General features: G+C 40.8%; 1 protein-coding gene across 1 annotated transcript; it reads left to right on the top strand.

The window, feature by feature from the left end:
- Window positions 1–459: 459 nt before the first annotated feature.
- orc3 (origin recognition complex, subunit 3) lies at window positions 460–24,731 on the top strand. The gene is made up of 20 exons (XM_038306978.1): window positions 460–621; window positions 721–781; window positions 870–967; window positions 4,198–4,336; window positions 4,413–4,517; window positions 4,594–4,760; window positions 4,851–4,993; window positions 6,873–7,032; window positions 7,703–7,816; window positions 7,910–8,043; window positions 8,140–8,197; window positions 8,307–8,423; window positions 8,546–8,625; window positions 13,304–13,437; window positions 13,584–13,675; window positions 14,021–14,118; window positions 14,204–14,345; window positions 23,930–24,046; window positions 24,235–24,314; window positions 24,510–24,731. Exons 1-20 carry the CDS (start codon window positions 598–600, stop codon window positions 24,613–24,615), a joined length of 2,169 nt encoding a protein of 722 aa, XP_038162906.1. The 5' UTR covers window positions 460–597; the 3' UTR covers window positions 24,616–24,731.

The raw sequence follows: 24,731 nt of genomic DNA, 5'->3' as shown, positions 1-24,731 counted from the left end.
GTAATAGTAAATACTGTAAAGATGCTTTGAATTTTAATTTGCCTTTTCCTAACATATTAAGGATAGGATTCAATTGTTTACTAAAATAAAGAACATAATATTCCTCCGTTTACATATCCAGTCTGGCTGTACAATAATAAGTACTTTTTATTATTAAATTAATCGTGATTATGTCGTAAATCGTAAAATGAAACGTTTTATTTCGAAAACAAAGTTTGCAAGCAGGCTTATTGTGGTTTATGAATAGACCTTGCCTCTCAAAACATGGCGGCCTACGTATCGTTTCAACGTAAAAACGTCTGTCCTCTTGTATCTGTGCAGTGCACATGGTTTTCACAGTTTGTATATGGTTTATATATAGTTGATATTTTCTGTACGTTCATTACGGATTTTTGCCTACCGAAAACACAGTTGTATATCAGAGACGGACTAACTAATTATATGCCGAGCCCTCCCCTCCATGGTTCTGCTCCTCCTTGTTACGTCACATTGGCGGGAAGGTGGTGCTACGTCACGCTAAAGTGCCGGAGTTTTTGAAACGTGAGAAAACATCCATCAGGCTAACTCCACAGAGGGTTTCTGCTGCTATATTCAACAATGGCGACGTCGTCTTTCTCAAGGGTAACAATATTTACAACATTCAACTTTAATACGGTTAAATATCGCTTTATTATTGCATATTTGTAGACTGACTGTGTGTTTATGACGTCTTCCACAAAGGGCTGCTTCGTGTTTAAGCCCAGTGTTAAAAAGAAGAAGAAGAAGAAGACCTTTGATTTGGGTGAGAAATATTAAGCTCGTCCTACGGATTTGTTTTTTCTTTTCTTTTGGAAGGTGTCGGTGTCTAACCCTGAATAATTTCTTCTCAGAGAGTTATTTCACCCACGGCTGTGAAGATGCTGACAGCAGTAAAATGCGTTTCAAGCTCTGTTTGGATCTGTGGAACAAGATCAAATCAGAGACCGAGGTATGAGCAGGGGCGGAGCTAGATGGGGTGGCCATGACCCCCCCTTAGCCAATCATTGGCCACCCCTACCATTTATTTCCCTCTAATACAGATGGTGGCAACAGTAATAATCTCAAGTGGAATATTCAAAACATTTACATTTTTCATATATTAACTATTACTTTACAACAAAAACACTGTGGTTAATTCTGCACATCAATATACTAAGATTAACAATAAGTACAGAATTTAAGCAGAAATGTGTGTTTTATGGGGTAAAGAGAAAATGATGTCTCTGCAAGTCATTCAGGATTCTTTAGTGAAATCATGGATAAATAACTATTTTTAATAAAAACGTATTAAATAATCAATTTATGTAGAAATTAGTACTTGTAAATATCAATTTTATGCAGAATGATTATTGATAAAAGTAGGTAAGTAACGACAATGGAAGAGATGTTTGCCCAAAACTTAAACCTGAAAGAATTTTATCCACTATACCTTTTATTTAGAAAGCACGGATTTTTGAATATATTCGTCTATTTGTTAGCAAAGGCTGTAGGAAAGTATAATTTGTCTTTATTTAGAATATATGGATGTTTTGCTCATTAATTTTCCTGTTGGAACAGTGTAGATTGACCGTGAAGTTTTGGTGCCTATCTACTTTCGGCCCCCCCTCAGTGTACATTGGTTATTGCCCAGCCACCCTTATAAAAATGTTATGGCTATGCCCCTGGGTATGAGCAGATAACTGAATTGGAAAACTCGTAATAAATTAGCTCTGGTTTAAAAAGAAAACAAGATAAGCTAAAAATATGAAGAGATGCAGAATACCCCTCAAAGAAGCCCAGATACCTTCAAAAGCAATCTGAACTAAAGGGGTGTTTTATTTAAACTTTATATAAATCCATAATAGTCAGTCAAGACCTTGGAGGTTTGTTGGAGAATGAAAACATAAAAAAGACTAAAGAGCTCAGCAAACGAACAACGGCTTTGCTGCAATGCAGCTAAACCAAAGCTGAACAAGTTGTTATTAATCAGAGGAGCAGCCAATAAATAAATGGTTGACATGCCAAAACCTCTGGTAGTTAAACACTTAACAATACAAAAAGATAAAATAAAGAATGGATATGAAAAAAACTGCACCAGGATACATAGGGCTTAAACAAAGGAGTAACATTGTGATGAAAGTTGGTGAGGACACTCGGGTGGTGGGTGATGGACCTACAGTCACTCCACCAGAACATTTTCATAACGAATAACAGTCGATTCCGATGCCAAAATCGATATATCACGCATCCCTAGAAATACAATTTCAATTCCTTCCAGGAAATATGGATATGCTGCATGTGAAAAATAGCATAGCATATTTTTTTCTCTTGTAAACTTTCTGGAAAACTTTTAGATATATTTTATTGCATGTTGCATATCCCAATAAATCTGTTTCACCTTTAAACCTGCAGCTCTCCCCACTCCTCTCTGTGCTTTGTTAAAAAATATTTATGAACCTCTTTCCTAATATAATGACACCAGAAACAAAATTTCAAAAGACCCTTTAAAGGTTTGGCCCTTGTATACATCTCAGCCATGCTGCACGTTTATTACACACTCTGAGCTTTTGGTCTAACAATTATTTTATTTTTTGTTTTGAATATGACTAGTAAACTGGCATTGACATGGAAGGGATTATTTTGCACACTGTTCAGTTTCCTTTTGTCCCTTTCTTGTATTTCTTTAATTTTCTTATGCTCGGTTTTGTTGTTTCCTGTTTATTTGATACATGTCATTTGTGCATGGTGTGATTGACATGTATCCTTCCCATGTCTCTGCAGTGACTATTCACCACTTCACATTTGTTATAATGTGAAATTATCGATAAAGATTTTGACTAAAAAAGAAGCAAAATTTCAAGATGTGTAGAAGCTCTGCAGTCTGATTCTGTCTGCACAATAAGAAAACATTTGAACCTGTAACTGGGAACCATGGTCCTCTGAGAATTCAAGCTTTTTTAACTAGTAAAGAAGAACAAACTGTTTTCTCAAGCTTCTTGTATTATATTACTAACTTCTATAAATGCAATTTTTAGCTAAAAAAAAACTCCATATGTCTAACAAACAGATTTTTCGGTGGCGTGATCTCTAAATTTTTTTTTTTTTACCAACCCGTCTCCTAACTTTTACCTAAACACCAAAATAGCTGCCGGTTAATATTCACTGAGTGCTGCTGTGTGTCTCTCCTCCAACCACGTAGCGACTCTGTACGCAGTGAAATGCGACCTCAATTGAGATGTCTCAAAGCAACAGATCTGATGTTGCACTGAGAGGCGGGACGCGGGAGAGAGGAAAATAAAAACACTGACTCAAACGGTCTGAACTCTATGGAAGAGGATTAGGGCCACTGAAAAAAATAAAAGTTAACACATTTTTTTTTATTTTCTTTCAATTTAATATGGGAATTGTGACTTTAAACTCAGAATTTTGGATCTTAATGTAGATGGGCACCATGAAGGAAGAGATGTGGGAGCACTCAGCTTCACTGACAAAGATGTGAGTTGTTAGGGAGGAACAGTAACACATTGGTGGAAAATGACGGAATTAGGCAACTTTTTACGTGCCCGAGGGGTCCCCTCATTAATGGAGGAGCAGAAGGTCATTAAAACAAGAGAGCTAGTCTCTAAAACAGACATGGCTATGGCTTGATGCTAACATGTTTGTTATCTGTCAGAATTCTGAGAAAAAAAGTCAGAATTCTGAGATTAAAGTCAGAATTCTGAGATTAAAGTCAAAATTCTGAGATTAAAGTCAGAATTCTGAGAAAAAAGTCAAAATTCTGAGATTAAAGTCAGAATTCTGAGAAAAAAGTCAGAATTCTGAGATTAAAGTCAGAATTCTGAGATTAAAGTCAGAATTCTGAGATTAAAGTCAGAATTCTGAGATTAAAGTCAAAATTCTGAGATTAAAGTCAGAATTCTGAGATTAAAGTCAGAATTCTGACTTTTTTTCCCATATTAAACTGAAATAAAATTTAAAAATCAGTTAACTTTTTTTTTTTCAGTGACCCTAATCCTCTTCCGTAGAACTCAACTCTGTTATCTAAAGTAAATGAGCGTAAGGGGAAATTATTAGTGGGAACATTTCCACACCAGTCCTTCAGAAAGTTGCACCTGTGGGCTTAAACATGCTGTCAGAATATTTTCACAGCAGCCATTTTTAATATCTCCTTGCACTGATCAGGATGTGCTTCTGTTTCAGGCTTTGCAGGACGAGCTCAACAGAAAAATTTTGAACAGCCTGCTGGAGTTCACCAGGAAGTGCTCCTCCAACCGCCATCACAGCAAATGGGCATCCAAGATGAGGGCCAGCGAGATTCCCACTGCCGCGCTCGTGCTGGGTCTGTTAGGAAGAATCTGTTATCTAGAGCTTCTACCAAATCGATGCTAAATGCATTCTATTGATGCCCGCTCTAGGTGTGAATGTCCCAGATCACGACATGACCTTTCAGAGTTTGTTTGACCTGCTTCGGCTTTCTGTCACTCCTCATGTGGTTTCCTTACAGGCGAAAGAGTGCGGAGGTAATCTGTGAAAAATTCAGAGATGGTCGCTTTATTGCACAGATTTGCACACTGAGGTCGGGTTTGATTATTTCAGCTTTGAAGCAGCTGATGAAAAGGGTGCTAGAGAGAGTGATGGATACAGTTGTGGCAGTGGATGACGAGGAGGAAGAAGAGGAGACTCAGCCTTCCGGCGCTCAGCTCCACAAGAGCATTCACTGCTCTCTGGCTGCTCTCTGTGATTGGTACATCTCAAAAACAAAGGCAAGAGGGAAACATTTGTGAGGACGGTTTTAAGGTTGGTGTTAAGGATTAACAGAGTAACCATGGGAAATGTTTTTTTCTTTTGGTCAGAAATCCAGCTTTAGCTCTCCTGGAAAGAAGCGCAGCTCTTCAGTCGTTGAGGAGCAGGATTCTCATCCTCCTGTTGTGATCATTTTCAAAGATTTGGAAGCTTTTAACCCAAGAGTTCTGCAGGACTTCATTCTGATCTGCAGGTAGTTAAGAACTGAAAGCTCATTTATACTCAGAAACCAGGTTGTCTGCGTGTGTGTCGCAGAAATGCAGGTGACCGCAGACAGGAGGCCTCTGATTGATCAAATCTACATCCGCTCTACACTATGCGTATTTCCTGTTTGGTACCTTACCGGCTTGTTTTGTTTGTGTTTATTTTTTTATTGTTTATTTGAAAGGGGACAGTGTACATTAATCAACATTAAAACAATGTAAATATACATTGTTAGTTAAGGAGTGCTAATTTTCATCGGTAGTCCCCCAGCCAGGTATAAAAAATGAAACCTTAAAAATAAACACAAGTATAAAATTACAATACCAATTACATAAAAAAACATGGTTAAGAAATACAATTCATGTAAAGTAATTATAAATTAGAAAACCTTAGTGCCCACAAATTTGGCTCTCTACAAGCCATTTTTTTGCATTCTTCTTGAATGAAGAGAATGACAAAGAGTCTCTGATGGTTTCTGGCACTGTGTTCCATTGCTGAGATGCTCTTACGGAGAAGACAGCCTGACCAAAGGCTGTTTTTCTCCGGGGGATGATGCAGTCACTGCCCCTCTGGTTACCCTGACCTGACCTCTGTATGATCGGCATCGTGGAAAACACCTCGTAAGATTGACCAGCTAGAAGAGCGAGGTGCACGATAACGCTAGGACCCTTTATCCACCTGGATCCCCGCTCTTTTTTGCCCTCATGTCCCTCTGTTGTCGCACAAACTTGCCCCCACTTCCTCACCGCCTCTGACGTATCTAGACCCACAGCTAATTTGTGATTGTCCCTCTTGCATTGTAGTGTGGAATAACAAAGTGCAGACCCCGCTCAAATATTGGGCATACATCAAAAACATCTGCAACAAGCTCACTGCGACACACTGCTGCGGGAGGATAACCAGCCCTTCAGTCTGACGCTGCATCTCAGAGGAAGGATACAACCTGAGAGAAGTTGGCCCCCCCACCTTCTTCAAATAAGACAAAATTAGTGTCAAACATTTGTGCAGCAAAAATTTTCATTTGTTCCGCTACCATTTTAAAGATATAAAGAATTACTTCTAGAGGTCATCAAAGGTCAACCGGCCCCCCCACCTTCTTCAGATTAGACAAAATTAGTGTCAAACATTTGTGCAGCAAAAATTGTCGTTTGTGCTGCATTGGCTTTGAAGATATTAATGAAAATGTAAAGGTCAAAAGGTCAACCAGCCCCCCCACCTTCTTCAAATTAGACAAAATGGGTGTCAATTAACTCAGCTCCATTTGTGCAGCAAAAATTGTCGTTTGTGCTGCATTGGCTTTGAAGATATTAATGAAAATGTAAAGGTCAAAAGGTCAACCAGCCCCCCCACCTTCTTCAAATTAGACAAAATTGGTGTCAAACGTTTGTGCTACGTTTGTGCAGCAAAAATTTTCATTTGTGCCGCTATATTTTAAAGATATAAAGAATTACTTCTAGAGGTCATCAAAGGTCAACCGGCCCCCCCACCTTCTTCAAATTAGACAAAATTAGTGTCAAACGTTTGTGCAGCAAAATTTTTCGTTTGTGCCGCTACCATTTTAAAGATATAAAAAAATATTTCTCGAGGTCATCAAAGGTCAACCAGCCCCCCCCCCCACGTTCTTCAAATGAGGCAAAATGGGTGCCAATTAACGCGGCTCCATTTGTGCAGCAAAAATTTTCGTTTGACACCCAATTTTGTCTAATTTGAAGAAAGTGGGGGGGCTGGTTGACCTTTGATGACCTCTACAAACATCATTTTATATCTTTAAAATGGTAGCGGCACAAACAAAAATGTTTGCTGCACATGGTGGGGGGGCCAACTTCAATCAGGGAGGAAAACAAACCTCTGCCATTTTTGTCCCACAGTCGCTACATTCACCGCCTCCCCCTGGTGTTCATCTTTGGGGTCGCCACGTCGCCCAGCACCATCCAGCACATGCTGCCCAACACCGTGTCCTCGCTGCTCTGCATAGAGCTCTTCCAGTCTCTGTCCTGCACCCAGCACCTCACCACTGTTATCGACAAGGTACGCTCACCATGGGAACGACAAATCCTACTTCAATTCAAAAATACTTTGAAATGTAGGCATTGATTCTGTTTGTTATTTTAGACTAAATCCTCAGTGGGATTTTTAGTGAAGGACTTTGACTAGGACGTTCTAACTTAAGAATGGGATTAGATCTGAACCATTCTGTATACCTGGGCTTCTATGTTTATGATGTGAGTGTTCAGATATAAAAAATGCTCAGCTCAGTCGGATAAAACTGATTTCTAAACAAGAGGTTGGGGTTTATGTCAGTCCTCGGTCTGACGTGAGGCCATCTGAACATCTGTTGTAATCTTGTCGTTCTGATTGGGCAAAGATGAGCTGATGAGATCTTTTCTTTCCCCTCTTATATTTTACAGAACACGCTTGTAGCTTATTTTGGATTAGTTTCTTTTTTTGCACACATATAAACATTATATCGAGATGACTTCATTTATTTTTGTTCAACTCAGATGTTTTTTCTTTTTAATTAGATAAGTAATTTACAGATTTCAAAATTTCTTTCCTCATATTATTGTTCTGTTTAATTCCACCCCTTAGGATGATACAGATTTGTGGACTCAAGGCTTCACAGTGATCCTATCCTCATAATCTTTATGTTTTTAGTTTGCGTTCCTCCCATGATTCACTGCCTCTTGTTTCCCTGCAGCTCATCCTGACGTCCAAATTTCCCTTTAAACTAAATGGGAAAGTGATGCAGGTGCTGGTGAGCGTCTTCCTTTACCACGATTTCTCTGTGCGAAACTTCATAAAGGGTCTTCAGGTAAGAGTTCAGCGTTTCCAGCTGTTTCCTTAAATACATGTAGCCCAGAGGTGCAAACATGTCAGGCTGAATTTCTGGCCCCGCCCTGAACAGCTGGCTCTTCTGGAGCACTTTCACTCCCAGCCTCTCAGCTCCCTGTGCTGCAGGAAGAAGGAAGCTCAGCTAAACGTGGAGCAGCTGGGGCCCGGCGACCTGGAGCGGATCCGGCAGCTGCCGTCATTCCAGAGGTGCAGAAATACTCTGTTACTTTAGGAGTGATCTTTATTTAGCTGTTTTATGTCTCTTTATGGTCAAGCCTTCTTTTCTATGGTTGCATAATGCAGGTATCTAAAGGAGCAGGAGGAGCAGAACAAGCTGATGACAGACAACGCTCTTTTAAAGGTGATTTCTTTGCACTATCGAAACTAGGGATTAATTAATCCAGTTATTTTAGTTCAAGCTGAGGATTCTAGGAGCAAATTTCTGTTTTTTTTTTTATTTTTTATTTAAGGTTGTGTGTAAGAAACTGTTAAAGGATCTTCATAAATACCACAAGAACTATTATCCCGTCCTGCGCTGTCTCCACACCCTGACCTCCTCGTTACCTCGCTACCCTCTGGGCAAACAGGTAAATATTCCCCCCTCCATGAGCTGAATCCTTTGGTACAAAGATGCACTGTTTTTTTTGTTTTTTTTGGTGCGTTGGAGCCCTTTTTCTATCCTTGCTAGGTGTGCTGCTGTGTGTTGCAGATCAGGGAGCTCCATTTGATTTGTCTGGAGAGGAATGTGTGGGAGAGCGAGGATTACCAGTCAGCCATGAAGCTTTTAAGGTGAGAATAAACTCTTTCCTTTTTTTGTTGTTCAGTTTTCTAGTTTTCGTCTCCATTTTTTGACCACTAGATGGCACCATAATCAATGACTTTCTGTGAGTTACCTCATCTGGCGAAAGAAATGCATGATACAGGGTGGATTTTACTTGATAGTTAATTTGTCAGTAACCAAATTCAAAATGCATTAAATACTCACAGAGTTTATCTCTGTTATTTTCAATAAGATCAACTAAAACAGATTTTTATGCATAAATCTGATCATATTAAATTATTACCAGTATCTGCAGTATATACTATATACATCAGTGAGTGCTTCTTCTGCATTGTTTAATGCCCTCTAGAATTTTTCACTTTTTTTTGAGTTTTTAAAGCACTAGTGGCTCATTTTTATGGACATTAGGCTGACAGTAAAGGGGATATAAGAGAGGGGGAGAGACATGCGGGAAAGGACCACAGGTCGGATTGGAAACCAAGTCGCCAGCGTCGAGGACTAAGGCCTCCATACATGGGTCGTGTGCGCTAACCACCGTGCCACCTGCATGCCCTAATGCCCTCCGGAATTAACTGGTAGAAGCTAACATTAGTAGACGATGCAGCTCCTCGCTGACTGGAGACCAAACGCTTGTTTCTCCTGGAAGGAGGACCTTGGACAGCTGACGGTCAGTGGCCTGAAGTTGTGATGTGGTCTCTGGGACAGGAAAGGCTTAACATCAGAAGTGAGACCGTTGTAGCTCACGTCCTGCATGTGTTCAGGTGTGGTTGCTCTCTTGGCGCCATTTCAGCAGCAGTTCACATCTTGTGAATCTCCTCCAAACTTCTGTTCAAGTTTTAGTTTACATCCAAAATGAGCTCTATTTATTTTCCTGTTGCCTGCCACTTTTTTCTGCTACATTGTTTTTATTCCTTCCTTCCTTCCACTAAACATTTAATGAGTCTAATCCTCCTGGGGAGCAGTGTGCTGCCATTGTGTAGCACCCGGGGAGCAGTGTGGGGTTAAGAGTTTTGCTCAGCTCTACCCCACTAGGCCAACACTCCACCCATGCCTGAATATGCCTGCATACCGAGTGTTTTCAGCTGTGAGCTTTTATGGGTGGCCCTCAATGTCTTCCTGATGAATGCGTCAGCCAGGATCTGTCCTGCTTTCTCCCTGTAGGGTCCTCGATCTTGTGGATGTGAATCAAAAGGATCCTCAGTATGCAGGGTCTCCAGAAACCTGGTCAACCTCTAATTATTTGGTTCAGGTTAGATTCTACATTGGGTATGAGTGGAAATGGAAAATCCAAATTCATTCCTGCAGATCTTTTCAGTTTATTTCTACAAAGAAATCTTCTCGGGCCTGCTTCACGTGGCAGGATTTGTGCCAATTTCTGCTCAAATTTTTTTTTCCCTTCCAAGAGCTCCCGACATCTTAAGCCGAGTCAAGTCAGTTCAAATGAGATGTTTTATAATTCTGAGTAGGGATGCACGATATCGGGATTTTGGCCACTATCCGATATGCGGATATTTTAAAACTCATGTAGCCGATATCGATACGGATGTTAAAGCTGGACAAAAATAAGTAGTCATTGAAAATAGCAGTTTTATTATCCATTTCTGACAAAAATAATATACTCAAATATATTTTCATATGCTGATATCAAATTGATTTTTAAAAACGTGGTATCGATCTATTTTACTTTCAAAAGCTCGTGAAATTTCATCGTTCTGTTACAAACTCTCGTGATATTTTGCAATTTCTTGTGAGACTTTGTTAGTAAAATAGATCGATACCGCGTCAATATATCAACATATAAAAATATGGCAAAATTTCGTGAATTTTCGGGGGATTTCGTAGCATAACGATGACATATAGCAATATTTCATTAGTAAAAGAGATTGATATGGTGTTTTTAAATGGCAATATATCAGCATATGAAGATATTGGGATATTTTAATGTATATTTTTTCCCTCGTCTTTAGAAGTTTTTAAGTCTGTAAAAAAGAAGTTTTTAAGAAAGAAGAAGAAGTAGTATTTTTTTTTTAGACTTTAGAAACTCAGAAGCTGATCAAATATCGGGTTAAATATCGGTGGGGTGGCCGATGTCTGATATTCAGTTTTAAGGCCGATACAGGCCGATACCGATAGGGGGCCGATTATATTGTGCATCCCTAATTCTGAGCTTTTTTAGCTCAATGCTGAGCTTCAACACATCCGAGAGGCTGACCCAGGAGCTGGATCTCTGCTCCTCCATAAAACAATTAAACATTAACGTTTACAAAGGGGTTCAAAAGCCTGCTGCTGGAAAACGACTAAATAATACTTAAGTGCTTGTGAACTGACTGCAAAGATGATAAGTTCAGGTGGAGTTTTTCACTTAAAAACACCTGAATATGACTTTTTTTATTTTTATTTTATCCAGTCATTATGGCAAAGCTAAGCAACGCTCTGGATTCTGTCTGCCGAGTCTTTCTTTGATTCATGTGGTGTAATCTGTTGCGTTTGTGGAAAGAACGCACCGTGCGACTAAAACTGTTCTGCGCAGATTTTGTTTTTATCATCAGGTTTGGGGTCTCTTTAAGTTTTGAACATGTTGTCATGTGAATCCACCCTTTGGTTAAAATTTGAACCCTTACAGTTCCCTATTTGCGTTTGGGGTGAAATTTGTCCTGTTAGTGAAACGTTCTGTTTTTATGTCTTCCTATTCTGACCCTATTCTAATCTCTGGTTGCCTTTTTGGATATACACCTGTACATTAATATGTTAAAGTTGCTTTTAGAGTTCAAGACAGTCTGTCAAAAAAAAAAAAAAAATCGACAGTAGTGATAATGATAACATTAAAGCAAACAGAGCTCTTGATCAGTATCCAGATCTGCAGATATCCATACTTAAGCACCGGAATTAAATTGGCAGTGAACGAATGTTCATCACTGCATCCCTGATTCTGGGACACATCTGAGGGATCCAGGACTGCGACCCTCCAGGACTGGAGTTAGCCATCACTGGTTTAGATCGATATTTTAGTCTGAAGTAACCTTTGAATGACTTTATTCATCTCACAGTGGAGAAATTAACTCGTTACATCAGTTTAAAAAGTCAAAGAAGAAGAATGTGCCAAAGGAAGAAAAAGGTTTATAAATATATGTAGAGTAAAAACGGTACCTCCACATATGACAGTGTTTTAAAAAAAATAGTAGGATCGTTATATAGGGTTATGCTGCGTTCACACCGGACAGTTTACATGCAAAGTCGATAGTTGACGCGCATCAAGGCGCAACAAAATGTCTCGCAGCGCGTTTTGAGCAGCAGGAGCAGCGTCAGGAGCGTTTAAGCATCTGACGCGCTGCTGCTCGAGATGGAAAAAATTGAACTTTTGCTGCTTAAAGCTACAGTGTGTAATAATTACAGGGATATACAGTCAGAAATGTAATATATTATACATAACTATGTTATTTATCATCATCTACGAGCTCAGCCTCTTAACCTTAATATTTGCGTTGCCTTAGAATTCGTTATTTATAATTACATAGGAGCGGGTCTCGCAGCCATGGAGGCAGACATCTTTGCGCTACGGCAGCGCAGAGCCAACAAACTAGCGATTGCAAGATCGCCCATTACGCTCGAAAGTAACTACGGCAAGTTGAGAGAGATGAACTGAGACGGTACTGAACAATAGATGGCAGTATTAAAATTATCTATGTAAACAAACCTCATCACTTGAGAAGGTAGGTGATGCGGACGTAGTGGAAGACATTTTGTCCCGTAATGCTCGCCGTACTGTTGGGGGGGAGAAGCGGTGGGGGGGAGATGTTGATGTTGCTGCGGTCTGCAGTCTGGACATTAGATGTCGCTGAAAATTACACACTGTAGCTTTAACGCGCCGCATCAACCAATCAGAGACAGTGATCTGGGAGCTGGCAGGGAGAGAGACACAGCGCTGATGATACAGAGCGCTGTGATCACTCCTCTGAAACAGTTTATTAACGCAGAAATTAACTGAAAATGCTGAAATCTGCCGGCAGAATATGTTCGCTTTTATTAACCTGGTGCCTGCAGTTTAGATTATTTAGATGAAAAACACCTACCAGCTGCCGCGGTGAACCGCGAGGAGGCAACCCGGCCAGAGGCTGCTGTTGACTGGGATTCCTACTGAGCTCCGGGTCTGAGCGGCTCCGACAGAACTAATATTGGAAGGCAGGATGGTAATCTGGATGAACTGACTGCATTGATTAAGTTTTCAGGTGGATTTTCTCACTTAAAAACATATAAAAACTACTTTATTCCCACTGATCACAGCAAATATAGCTGCAAGGCAAAGAAAGGATAGGATAGCGCCACCCAACGCGCGTCAGACACACTTTTGCACCGTGCAGCCAGAGCAGCAAAGCTGCTTCAGCTGTGCGTCAGAACTAACTGGTATAAGCAGCAAAAATTAAGCAGCAGACGCGATTTTGCTGCTCTTGCTGCGTCCGGTGTAAACGTAGCATTATTGCACAGGGTGTTGACTGAGGGGGGGAAAACAAAATCATAAAGTTGGACAGAATTAAACACATAAGCCTAGTACTAGTTTTACCTTAATGACTTACTAAATGAAATTCATTCATTCTGATTTATTGTTGGTGAAATGGTCCTTTTATGAAATGACTATCTATCTGCAGTTATGTGTTGCGGCCTCAGCTGTAACCAGTGTTCTTTATTCAGGATGCTGGCAAAAGATGAGCTGATGTCGCTGCTGCAGAAGTGTGAAGATGTTCTGCAGCCCGTCAACTCAAAGAAAATGCAGGCTGCTTTTGTTCAGCTGCAGGAACTACTCACCAAATTTAAGCAGCTCAATGGTAAGCTGTGAAAATATTCAACCCTGCTTTCAGTTTAAAGTAGCTTTCTTTGTTCACGATCTTCAGTCTCTGAAATTCAACAGTAAAATGTAGGAATGGGCTTTTTTAAAGCAAACTTTTAATCTGTTGGTTCGTTTTTAAAACAGCTGCTGGAGAAATGGCCCCCAGTGTGGAGGAAAAGTTCACCTCTCCTGTGAAAAGTCTTCAAAAGAAAACGGATCTTTTCCAGCTGCAGAAGGTAGCGCCGCCTTCGATCCATCCAGGAAGCCACACTGGGAAAAAAATGAAATCTTAATAAGTCATTTTTTCTTAAAATAAGTTCATTTTTTCTTGAATTGAGGAGGTGAGACTTTGCCAGTGGAACAAGACAATTTACACTTCTTATTTCAAGCACATATTATCGAATTATCTTCTTTTAAGTGTAAAAATACTGATTCCATTGGCAAATAATCGTATTTACCTGCTCAAATTAAGGCTAAATACACGTAATTTCAGACATTATTACTTATTTCTAGATCATTTTCCCAGTGCATGTTCTGTTCTCTTTTGTCGATTTGAAACTGCTGTTAACCACTGGGTGTAGACTCTGCTGGAGATGAACGAGTCCCGTAGGTCCAAAAGAATGAGTCCCTTCGAACTTCTCAGGAACGAAGCCGTGGAATTCGTTGACAGTTTGGTGAAGTAAGAAAAAGCGGCCTACTCAAAGTATGAAGAAAATCCCTACATACAGAAATAAAAGCTGGTTTGTCTGCCGACGTTCATCCAGGGATCATCTGCCGCCGCCAGAGTCCAGGCCTCTGTACGAAGTCTGCTACTACAGCTCATCGGCCACCGTGAGACGCCACCTCAACGCAACGCCGCGTACCTCCATCCAGGCAGCGCTCAGCAGACCCCAAAGCTACATTCAGGTATGATTTCTGGGTCACCTTTGATCTCTGAGCTTTATGAAGTACTTGAATGAAAGAAAGGACTTTTGGCTGCAAAGAAGATAAAATGTGGGAAAAAATTAACCTGACTCCGCCAGATGGATTTGCTCCGCATATCCATCTGGAAACCTTCCCTTGAAGTAATTTTGGGAAGGGGCGAAAATACTGGTTAGCTGATTGGCCTATGTTGGTGATAGACGGGCCAAATAAACCAATCAGATCAACGAAGCATATGACGTACTAACAGAGCGACGACGAAGAGGAGCCAATTGATAGATCAAACTCTTGCCGAAACCAGTCGGGAGAAGAGCAAAAACATCTTTTCCTCTGAGAAAAGCCTCCAGAGCAGTGTTTTGCTCTTCTTTCAGTGAAGAAATACTCTGTAATTCCGATAAAACTTGCTCGATAGCCACGCTAACGCTAGTTTCATCGGCTGAAGCCGCCATGTTCTTTAGACTGAACTGTCGCGCTTCTCGTTGCGTCACACCTCAACCTGCCTCAAAGCCAACGCTGATTGGACGTTCGTTTGGTGAACGGCTCCAAATTTTCTTTAACGGAGAGTCTCCAGACTGATCTGTGAGTGAAACCTTGAAAGCGCGCGAGATCAGGATGGTCTCACGAGGCTAGGAAAAAATGCCTTTACAATCATTCCAAAGGAGGAATAAATTAGTGAACCTTATTACAAATAAAGAAATGGCATTTCTCTATAAAAAGATAGCTGACCTTAACTTCAGTTTTACTATTTACTAGAAGAGAAGAAATCTTTATATTATATTACTTTTAGCCCATGTTTTCATGGAATTGAAATTTGAAATGATTTTAAGGTTAATATCCAGCATCTGCTGCGTATCGATGTACCTTATACGCCTTTCAAACTGGCCAAAAACCTGTTTAAACCCGGAAACGATCAGCTTTTGGTATCAGTGTGACGGGTGTCTACCTGGGTCAAACGACTCAACAAGTGATCCGCGTTAAAATCTTCTCTGATTAGCACGCAGTGGGAACACCACAGCTGAGTTGACCTGCTAAACTACGTGATGACTTTGAGCGCTGCTCGCGTGTTAAATAACAAGCCCAAACGACTCTGCTTGTATTCGGGAAACATGGCACAGCACCGGCAAGATGGAGAGATTTGTGAGCTTGTGATCTGCGGAGAGGAGGAGATTCGTGGGCAGAGTTCAGGCACGGTTCCAAGTACACACTGGCTTGTGTCCATGTTGTTCTCCATTTTTTACTTCACAGATTTCCGTCACTTTGTCGACATCAATGCTCACCCAGCGTGATGCGTTATCAGACACGCAGTGGTGAGGGACAGTGGCCGCCCAGCTTGCCAGCAGGGGGTTAGACCCGGCGACCTAAAGCCGATTGTTAGCGGGTCAACCAGGTTGTGTTTCCAGAGTGAAAGTGGCTTCAGACATTCGGATCTGTCCCTTAATGGAGCCAGAATGCCGCTTTTGTAGTTTAAGCTTCCCTTAAAAACCAGAGCTAACTAAGCTAAAAGCTAAAACCGTTATGACCCTCACATGATGAGACTTATTTTTGCTTCTCTGATGTAGGATTTAATCTAGAGGAGTGAATGTCCCTTATCTTTACAATAAACTCCAAGAATTCTCAATCTGTGGGATCCAAAGGGGTCTGCTAGCAGATTAAAAACAAAGAAACTGTTTCTATTATTAATGTGTGCCAAACTATGTCAATATTCTGCTAATTACAAAATGCTTTTAAAATTGCAGGTGAATACGTTTGTTCATGAGATAACTCTGAAAACAACATAGATATGTTGATAGTTACTTTCAGGGGTTGACATTAGGGACTTTCACATTTCATTTGCCCAGAAACAATTTTTACTTGCCCAGTATAATGTTTGATAAATATAGTTCCTAATATTCATTTTTGTATATACACTATATTGCCAAAAGTATTTGCTCACCTGCCTTGACTCACATATGAGCTTAAAGGAATAGTACACCCAAAACATGATTAGCCTTCATTTTCTACTCACCTCCATGCTGAACAACACTCTGGAGTACTTTTTTGATATCTCAAATGCATCTGGAGATCTGGGAGGCTTCTTGCTGTCTGCTGACATTCAAATAATGGAGGTCCATGGCGCCCGAGACAGAAAGGTCCATAAAAGTCCACAAAAACGTGTCAATATTCCTCCATACTGCTCGTCCAATGTAATCCAAGTGTCCTGAGTGGGTAGCATCCAGAATTTACTCGAAACAAAGTAATTTAGAATGTTTTTAGAGCATAAACAGTAGTGTATAGGATTTCCTAATAGCGCCCCCATGCGCGCTCACGATTCTACGGAAGCCGGCAGACCAAACCGGAAGGAAGTGCGCATTCAGCGTCTGGTCTGCCGATAATGCAAGCGTAGAAGAAGAAATGTGCTGTTTACCTGTGCAAAGAAAGAAACAACGAAAGAAAAATGTCTGAGGACTTCAGTGTTGAGGAAGAGCATGAGTTCTTTGCCGAGCTGAATGCGCTGGTTTGGTCTGCCGGCTTCCGTAGAATCGTGAGCGCGCATGGGGGCGCTATTAGGAAATCCTATACACTACTGTTTAGGCTCTAAAACGTTCTAAATGACTTCGTTTCGAGTAAATTCTGGATGCTACCCACTCAGGACACTTGGATTACATTGGACGAGCAGTATGGAGGAATATTGACAAGTTTTTGTGGACTTTTGTGGACCTTTCTGTCTCGGGCGCCATAGACCTCCATTATTTGAATGTCAGCAGACAGCAAGAAGTCTCCCAGATCTCCAGATGCATTTGAGATATCAAAAAAGTACTCCAGAGTGTTGTTCAGCATGGAGGTGAGTAGAAAATGAAGGCTAATCATGTTTTGGGTGTACTATTCCTTTAAGTGACATCCCGTTCCTAATCCATAGGGTTCAATATGACGTCGGTCCACCCTTTGCAGCTAGAACAGCTTCAACTCTTCTGGGAAGGCTGTCCACAAGGTTTAGGAGTGTGTTTATGGGAATTTTTGACCATTCTTCCAGAAGCGCATTTGTGAGGTCGCACACTGATGTTGGACGAGAAGGCCTGGCTCTCAGTCTCCGCTCTAATTCATCCCAAAGGTGTTCTATCGGGTTGAGGTCAGGACTCTGTGCAGGCCAGTCAAGTTCATCCACACCAGACTCTGTCATCCATGTCTTTATGGACCTTGCTTTGTGCACTGGTGCACAGTCATGTTGGAAGAGGAAGGGGCCAGCTCCAAACTGTTCCCACAAAGTTGGGAGCATGGAATTGTCCAAAATGTCTTGGTATGCTGAAGCATTCAGAGTTCCTTTCACTGGAACTAAGGGGCCAAGCCCAGCTCCTGAAAAACAACCTCACACCATAATCCCCCCTCCACCAAACTTTACACTTGGCACAATGCAGTCAGACAAGTACCGTTCTCCTGGCAACCGCCAAACCCAGACCCGTCCATCAGATTGCCAGATGGAGAAGCGCGATTCATCACTCCAGAGAACGCGTCTCCACTGCTCTAGAGTCCAGTGGCGGCGTGCTTTACACCACCGCATCCGACGCTTTGCATTGCACTTGGTGATGTATGGCTTGGATGCAGCTGCTCGACCATGGAAACCCATTCCATGAAGCTCTCTGCGCACTGTTCTTGAGCTAATCTGAAGGCCACATGAAGTTTGGAGGTCTGTAGTGATTGACTCTGCAGAAAGTTGGCGACCTCTTCGCACTATGCGCGTCAGCATCCGCTGACCCCGCTCCGTCAGTTTACGTGGCCTACCTCTTCGTGGCTGAGTTGCTGTCGTTCCCAAACACTTCCATTTTCTTATAATACAGCTGACAGTTGACTGTGGAATATTTAGGAGCGAGGAAATTTCACGACTGGATTTGTTGCACAGGTGGCATCCTATCACAGTTCCACGCTGGAATTCACTGAGCTCCTGAGAGCGACCCATTCTTTCACAAATGTTTGTAAAAACAGTCTGCATGCCTAGGTGCTTGAATTTATACACCTGTGGCCATGGAAGTGATTGGAACACCTGATTCCAATAATTTGGATGGGTGAGCAAATACTTTTGGCAATATAGTGTATATCAATGAAACATGTTTGTTTTTTAAATTTTATTTTGTAATTCAGTATTTTTTAATGAACTCAAGCCTACATTACCGTGTTAACATGCTTTTCAATCCTTCCTGCACATTCTTTTCAAACTAAACTTTGCTTTAAACTGTTGTGTGCTTGGAAAAATATAAATTGTAATGTTAAAAATCTAAAAAAAAACTTGACAGGTTAAAAACTTAAGATAAATCACAAGACAGAAGTCAATGTCACAAATGAATAACTTTTATTTTAGAGTCAGTATGTTTATACAAGATAATACTATTAATATAATGTGACTTTTTTAGAGAATCATTATACATAGTTATTTCATACAGGGTTTCCACAGTCTGACATCTTTTCAGAATTCCCTGACTTTTAACTGACTCAGGATTAGTTTTCCCTGACAAAATAAATGCAGCAACAAGACAATAATAATAACATAACAGGTCACAAATTTAGGATGCTTAGCTCTATAACATTTAAATGCACCTCTCCAATATCTAAGAGAAAAAAATTAATGAACATTTTTTAATGTATGACCTGCATCACTGTACAGCAGACTGCCATATGATAGCGCTTTCTAGTTTGTTTGTCGTTTTGTTAACTACATCAAAATTACCGCTAAGTGGACAAAAATCACGCCATCTGGCGGAAAATCTCGCAGCTTTTTCAAATCACGCAAGAATTATTACAAAACAACAACAATGGCGCCGGCAACGTTTGTCAGTCGTTTTTTTTAGCGAATGTCTGTGATTTTAAAGTAATTTTGAGTGATAAATATATTTTTTTTTTGCAATCATTGCACTTGCCCGGCGGGCAAATGAAATTAAATTTGTACTCTCCCAGCAATAAAAACGACTTGCCCCGGGAGATCGGGCGATGGTTAACATCGTGCCCTGACTTTATTAATCCCAGACAGGGGAAATTCACCTGCCCAATAGCAAAGATAAAAACATATAAAATAGGATAAAAAAATATAAAATTAGATTAAAAGTTAACAATAATTCAAAAAGACTCAGTTTTTCAAGAGGCATTAAACTGTCTAATGGCGGCCGGGACAAAAGATCTTCTGCATCACTCTGTTCTGTTTCTCACAGAGATCAGTCTCGATCTATGGATGCTTTCCTGAGCCACCATATTGTTGTGCACAACATTGGCCCTTATTGACTTCATCGTTGCCCTGGTCCTTTGCTCCTCCATAGGGACTGCCTCCCTCCCCATCACTGCCGCACACCTCCTCGTGAACTTGTTTATTTAACTCCTGTCCCTGCTAGTAATGCTACAAACAGAACAGCGCTGACCACAACCGACTGATAAGAGGAAAAGCATGTCCCTACACACAACAGACGACCTAAGATCTCTAATCTGAGGAAGTAGAGTCTGCGTTGCCCCTTTTTTTATGTCGCATTTGCCTGCACCGACCATTTCAACTTATTGTCAAGCTGGACTCTGAGGTACTTATATGTGGAGACCACCTGGATTCCCACACCGTCCATGATGACGGGCAGCAAGAGATGTAAAAACATGAGATATTTCCTTCCGTAAAAATTCAAAAAATATCCACTGGACTTGGTTTTCAAGATTTGAAGACGTTTCGCCACCTCTCCAGGAAGCTTTCTCAATTCAAATGTCTGGATCCGCAGTGAGTTTGAGTCTTATATGGACAAGGCCTTGTATTGCTTGGAAACATGCAATGGTAACTGATGAATGGGTCGTTTAGTTCCATCGTTAGCCTGTAATATCTGAACCTGTCTATGATTCTAGTCTTCAACGTCTTCAAATCTTGAAAACCAAGTCCAGTGGATATTTTTTGAATTTTTACAGAATGACTACAGGTGCTGGTCATAAAATTAGAATATCATGAAAAAGTAGATTGATTTCAGTAATTCCATTTAAAAAGTGAAACTTGTATATTTTATTCATACATTACATACAAACTCATATATTTCAGATGTTTATTTTGTTTAATTTTGATGATTACAAATGACAACAAATGAAAATCTCAAATTGATCATATCAGAAAATTAGAATATTACTGAAGACCAATAAAAACAGGATTTATAGAAATGTTGGCCAACTGAAAAGTATGAACATGAAAAGTATGAGCATGTACAGCACTCAGTATTTAGTTGGGCCTCCTTTGGCCTGTATTACTGCAGCAATGCGGCGTGGCATGGAGTCGATCAGTCTGTGGCACTGCTCAGGTGTTATGATAGCCCAGGTTGCTCTAATATTGGCTTTTAGCTCTTCTGAATTGTTGGGTCTGGTGTATTGCATCTTCTTCTTCACAATACCCCATAGATTTTCTATGGGGTTAAGGTCAGGAGAGTTTGCTGGCCAATTAAGAACAGGGATACCATGGTCCTTCAACCAGGTACTGGTAGCTTTGGCACTGTGTGCAGGTGCCAAGTCCTGTTGGAAAATGAAATCTGCATCTCCAAAAAGTTGGTCAGCTGCAGGAAGCATGAAGTGCTCTAAAACTTCCTGGTATGTGGCTGCGTTGACCCTGGACCTCAGAAAACACAATGGACCAACACCAGCAGATGACATGGCACCCCAAACCATCACTGACTGTGGAAACTTTACACTGGACTTCAAGCAACGTGGATGAAGTGCCTCTCTTCTTTTCCTCCAGACTCTGGGACCTTGATTTCCAAAGGAAATGCAAAATTTACTTTCATCAGAGAACATGACTTTGGACCACTCACCAGCAGTCCAGTCCTGTTTCTCTTTAGCCCAGGCAAGACGCTTCTGACGCTGTCTGTGGTTCAAGAGTGGCTTGACACAAGGAATGCGACAGCAGAAACCCATGTCTTTCATACGTCTGTGTGTGGTGGTTCTTGAAGCACTCACTCCAGCTGCAGTCCACTCTTTGTGAATCTCCCCCACATTTTTGAAGGGGTTTTGTTTCACAATCCTCTCCAGGGTGCGGTTATCTCTCTTTCTTGTACACTTTTTTCGACCACATCTTTTCCTTCCCTTCGCCTCTCTATTAATGTGCTTGGACACTGAGCTCTGTGAACAGCCAGCCTCTTTAGCGATGACCTTTTGTGTCTTGCCCTCCTTGTGCAAGGTGTCGATGGTCGTCTTTTGGACAACTGTCAAGTCAGCAGTCTTCCCCATGATTGTGTAGCCTATAGAACTAGACTGAAAGACCATTTAAAGGCTTTTGCAGGTGGTTTGAGTTAATTAGCTGATTAGAGTGTGGCACCAGGGGCCATCAATTTTGAACCTTTTCACAATATTCTAATTTTCTGATATGATGAATTTGAGATTTTCATTTGTTGTCATTTGTAATCATCAAAATTAAACAAAATAAACATCTGAAATATATGAGTTTGTATGTAATGTATGAATATAATATACAAGTTTCACTTTTTAAATGGAAATACGGAAATCAATCTACTTTTTCATGATATTCTAATTTTATGACCAGCACCTGTATGACCTGGATGACTGAGAACCTTCATCAGCATATGAGATATTTCTATGTTTCTGCCACTACTACTGGTCTTCTTCCTCCTCTTTGGCAGTTATCTCAAGCTTCAGATGAAATGACTTTTGTGATGTGAAAAAATAGTTTCCATTGCAGTTTTTAAAATATAAGGATTTTGATGAGGCCAAAAAAAAAAACACCTCATCAAAACAAACAGATCATAAATGTGAGCTATTTGTTTTTGTTGTTTCAAATTGTAATATTGCCATTTAGAAAGTTGATTATTTTTCTAATTACGATTTGCATAATCTGATTGTTAATAAAAACGCGGTTCCAGAGAGACTGGTTCATTTAGTGATAGTTTTTGAGTTGAGGTCAATTTATGCTTATGACGCATAGCCTCTGCAACCGTCAAATCTGTGTCTGTGCGCGACCACGCAGAGGTTCTGCAACCATCGTCGCGCACCTCATAAAAATCCTGGCTAGGCGTTGGACGGTTGCAAACCCGCGCAGACCTCAAGCGGAAGTGCCTAGACAAAAAGCAGCTAAAATTGGTCCTTGGTATGATTTTCCGGCTGTCTGTGTGGTCGTCCTTCTCGATTCTGTGCCGGCGCGCGCCATTTTTAAAAACCGAGGAACAACTATGACGAAAGGTTAATCGAGGATGTTCGGAAGTACAACCACTTGTACGATGCCGCAGACGGATTATATAAAGATGCCAAGGTCTCTGCCAAAACAAAGTTCACGTGACCATCCGCCGAAGTTCTCGCGAGTTCTCGAATTGGCTCCCCGTTGCTTATTGGCGGGAAACCGCTGTGATCCCTAGAAATTCCAGAAGGACGGTGCAGAAGCAAACCAGCAAAACTGGTTCGTGACCCAAGCGACATTTGATGTGTGCGGTTGCAGAAGTCTAATCTGCCCTTTACTCTCAGGGGGAGATTAACCAGGAAGTTACAGGTCTAGCACCCCTTGTGCCTAAAAGTAAGCAAAAGATTTTTTAAAGAAAATGAATATATCCCTAACTAAATCTAATAAAAGAGGCACATCTTTCTGCCTGGTAAAATAGATGTTAGAAAATTTTAGAGGATTTATCCAGGAATGGTAAAGGAAGGGATAATTTAGATTGGAGTTAGGCAATTAACCGCATTAGGATTGTCATCACAGTTTAATAAAGCACAATTTTCAGATCGCAGAGGAAGCCAGTTTTGGTCACATTAAATTTAACAAGACTTTTAAATTGCATCAACCTAGCTGGCGGTAATGCACCTGTAGAACATCGGATAGATTGGTCAGAAGGGAGCGGAAGGAGTCTAATTTTAAGGGAGGAACTAACAGATTCAGCAAAAACGGTTTAGACCAGACGTGATGCAACAACATATTTTTTTAAAAGAAAGATGAAGAGTATTTAGCCTTAACAGAATGACCTATGCTCAACTAAAATCAATCTGGCCGGCAAGGCTTTGCTCTGCTATCAATAAGAAGGGAGGAGAGTCTTAGCTAGCAGGCAGCCAGTAGGAAGCATTTCTTCATAATGGTAAAAGTTCTGCAACAGAAGAATAAAACCCTGGAGGGGAATATCTGTGCTTTTTAGTGCTGCTGAAAGTCAAAACAAAATAATTGGGTGTTCTTAAAGGAATGAACCAAGCGATGCAGGTTTGAGGCATTTCGGATGGAAATTGGGTATCTTAAAAATGGAAAAACAAAATCTTATGGCACAAATATTTATCACAAATCAAGAGATTGAGAGGCGGATCAGCCTCTTGACTTTATGGTGCAGAGACGTCGTGAGTTCAGCCAATCAGAAGCTTGGAGTCATTTTCACTGTTATTTGGGCCTGTGATCATTTGATTAAGGAATTTATCATTTGGTTTATTTTGAAATTGTAACTTTGTAGATGATCAAAATAAAATCATTTATTATTGCAATAAAGACGATCATATTTTAGAAATTTGGGGGAACTACCTGCAGAGCAGAGATGGTTTAAAGGGACTGGGAAGGACATTCTGAAAGTAAAATCTTGACCATTCACTTACCTTAAATCCTTGTTTTCCTCCAGAATGACAGCCTGAAGACAGAGGACGGGACGGTGTCAAACGCCGCTCCAGATATCTGCATAGCCTACAAGCTGCACCTGGAGTGTGGCCGGCTGATCAACCTCTACGACTGGCTGGAGGTGAGTCGTCTCTCTGAGTCTAATCTATTTAGGTCATGTCTTTGGTTCGATAAGACAAACAGCACCTTTCAACCTCTCTTTGATCCAAGCTGGTCTGTCTGTAGAAGGTTTTATTGATCAGAGTGTCGTGTTGCTGACTTTAAGATCAAAATCTGGATTTGTTTGTGAGCTGTTCTTTTTGTTTCCAGGCCTACTCCACCGTGGTTTCTGCTGCAGAGGGCAACGATCCAGATTCTGATGGTTTTGGAAAAGTGGACGAAGTCAAACAGTATCTTTTTATACACTGATACGCTTTTTAACTACAGCTTTATAAATAAAGCTACACCTGCCCTAGTATCTGAAAAAATAATACCCTTTAGATAAAAATCCCCTTTATTAGGTGGGATGCTAAACTGAACTAGAAGGAAATTTTTTATTTTGTGGAAATCTGGTCCTCGGTTTAAATCCTGAACTTGTCCCTCAGCGCTCGTTTTATCCGTGCCGTGTCAGAGCTGGAGTTCCTGGGCTTCATCAAAGCGACCAAGAAGAAGACGGATCACGTGGCCCGACTCACCTGGGGAGGCTGCTGACACTCTCGTTTCTTTTCTCCCCCCGGAACAGTCGGCTCTATTTTCTATTTATGTTTTTCCTTATATCATTTCTGCATTTGTTCCTGTGTAGATTAAACATTTCAGCACCATGGAAA

Source organism: Cyprinodon tularosa, unplaced genomic scaffold (assembly GCF_016077235.1).
Source record: "Cyprinodon tularosa strain WSP-4 unplaced genomic scaffold, ASM1607723v1 ctg6, whole genome shotgun sequence".
NCBI lineage: Eukaryota > Metazoa > Chordata > Actinopteri > Cyprinodontiformes > Cyprinodontidae > Cyprinodon > Cyprinodon tularosa.
The sequence above is the reverse complement of the archived record's forward strand: the minus strand, read 5'-3'. Positions and strand labels throughout refer to the sequence as shown.

Bases quoted from the DNA above. Each gene is read 5' to 3' on its own strand.
- orc3 (XM_038306978.1), top strand. From the start codon at position 598: ATGGCGACGTCGTCTTTCTCAAGG. The intron at 8,198-8,306 runs GTGATTTCTTTG...TTTTTATTTAAG, and splicing joins CAGACAACGCTCTTTTAAAG to GTTGTGTGTAAGAAACTGTT. The intron at 24,315-24,509 runs GTATCTTTTTAT...CTTGTCCCTCAG, and splicing joins AAAGTGGACGAAGTCAAACA to CGCTCGTTTTATCCGTGCCG.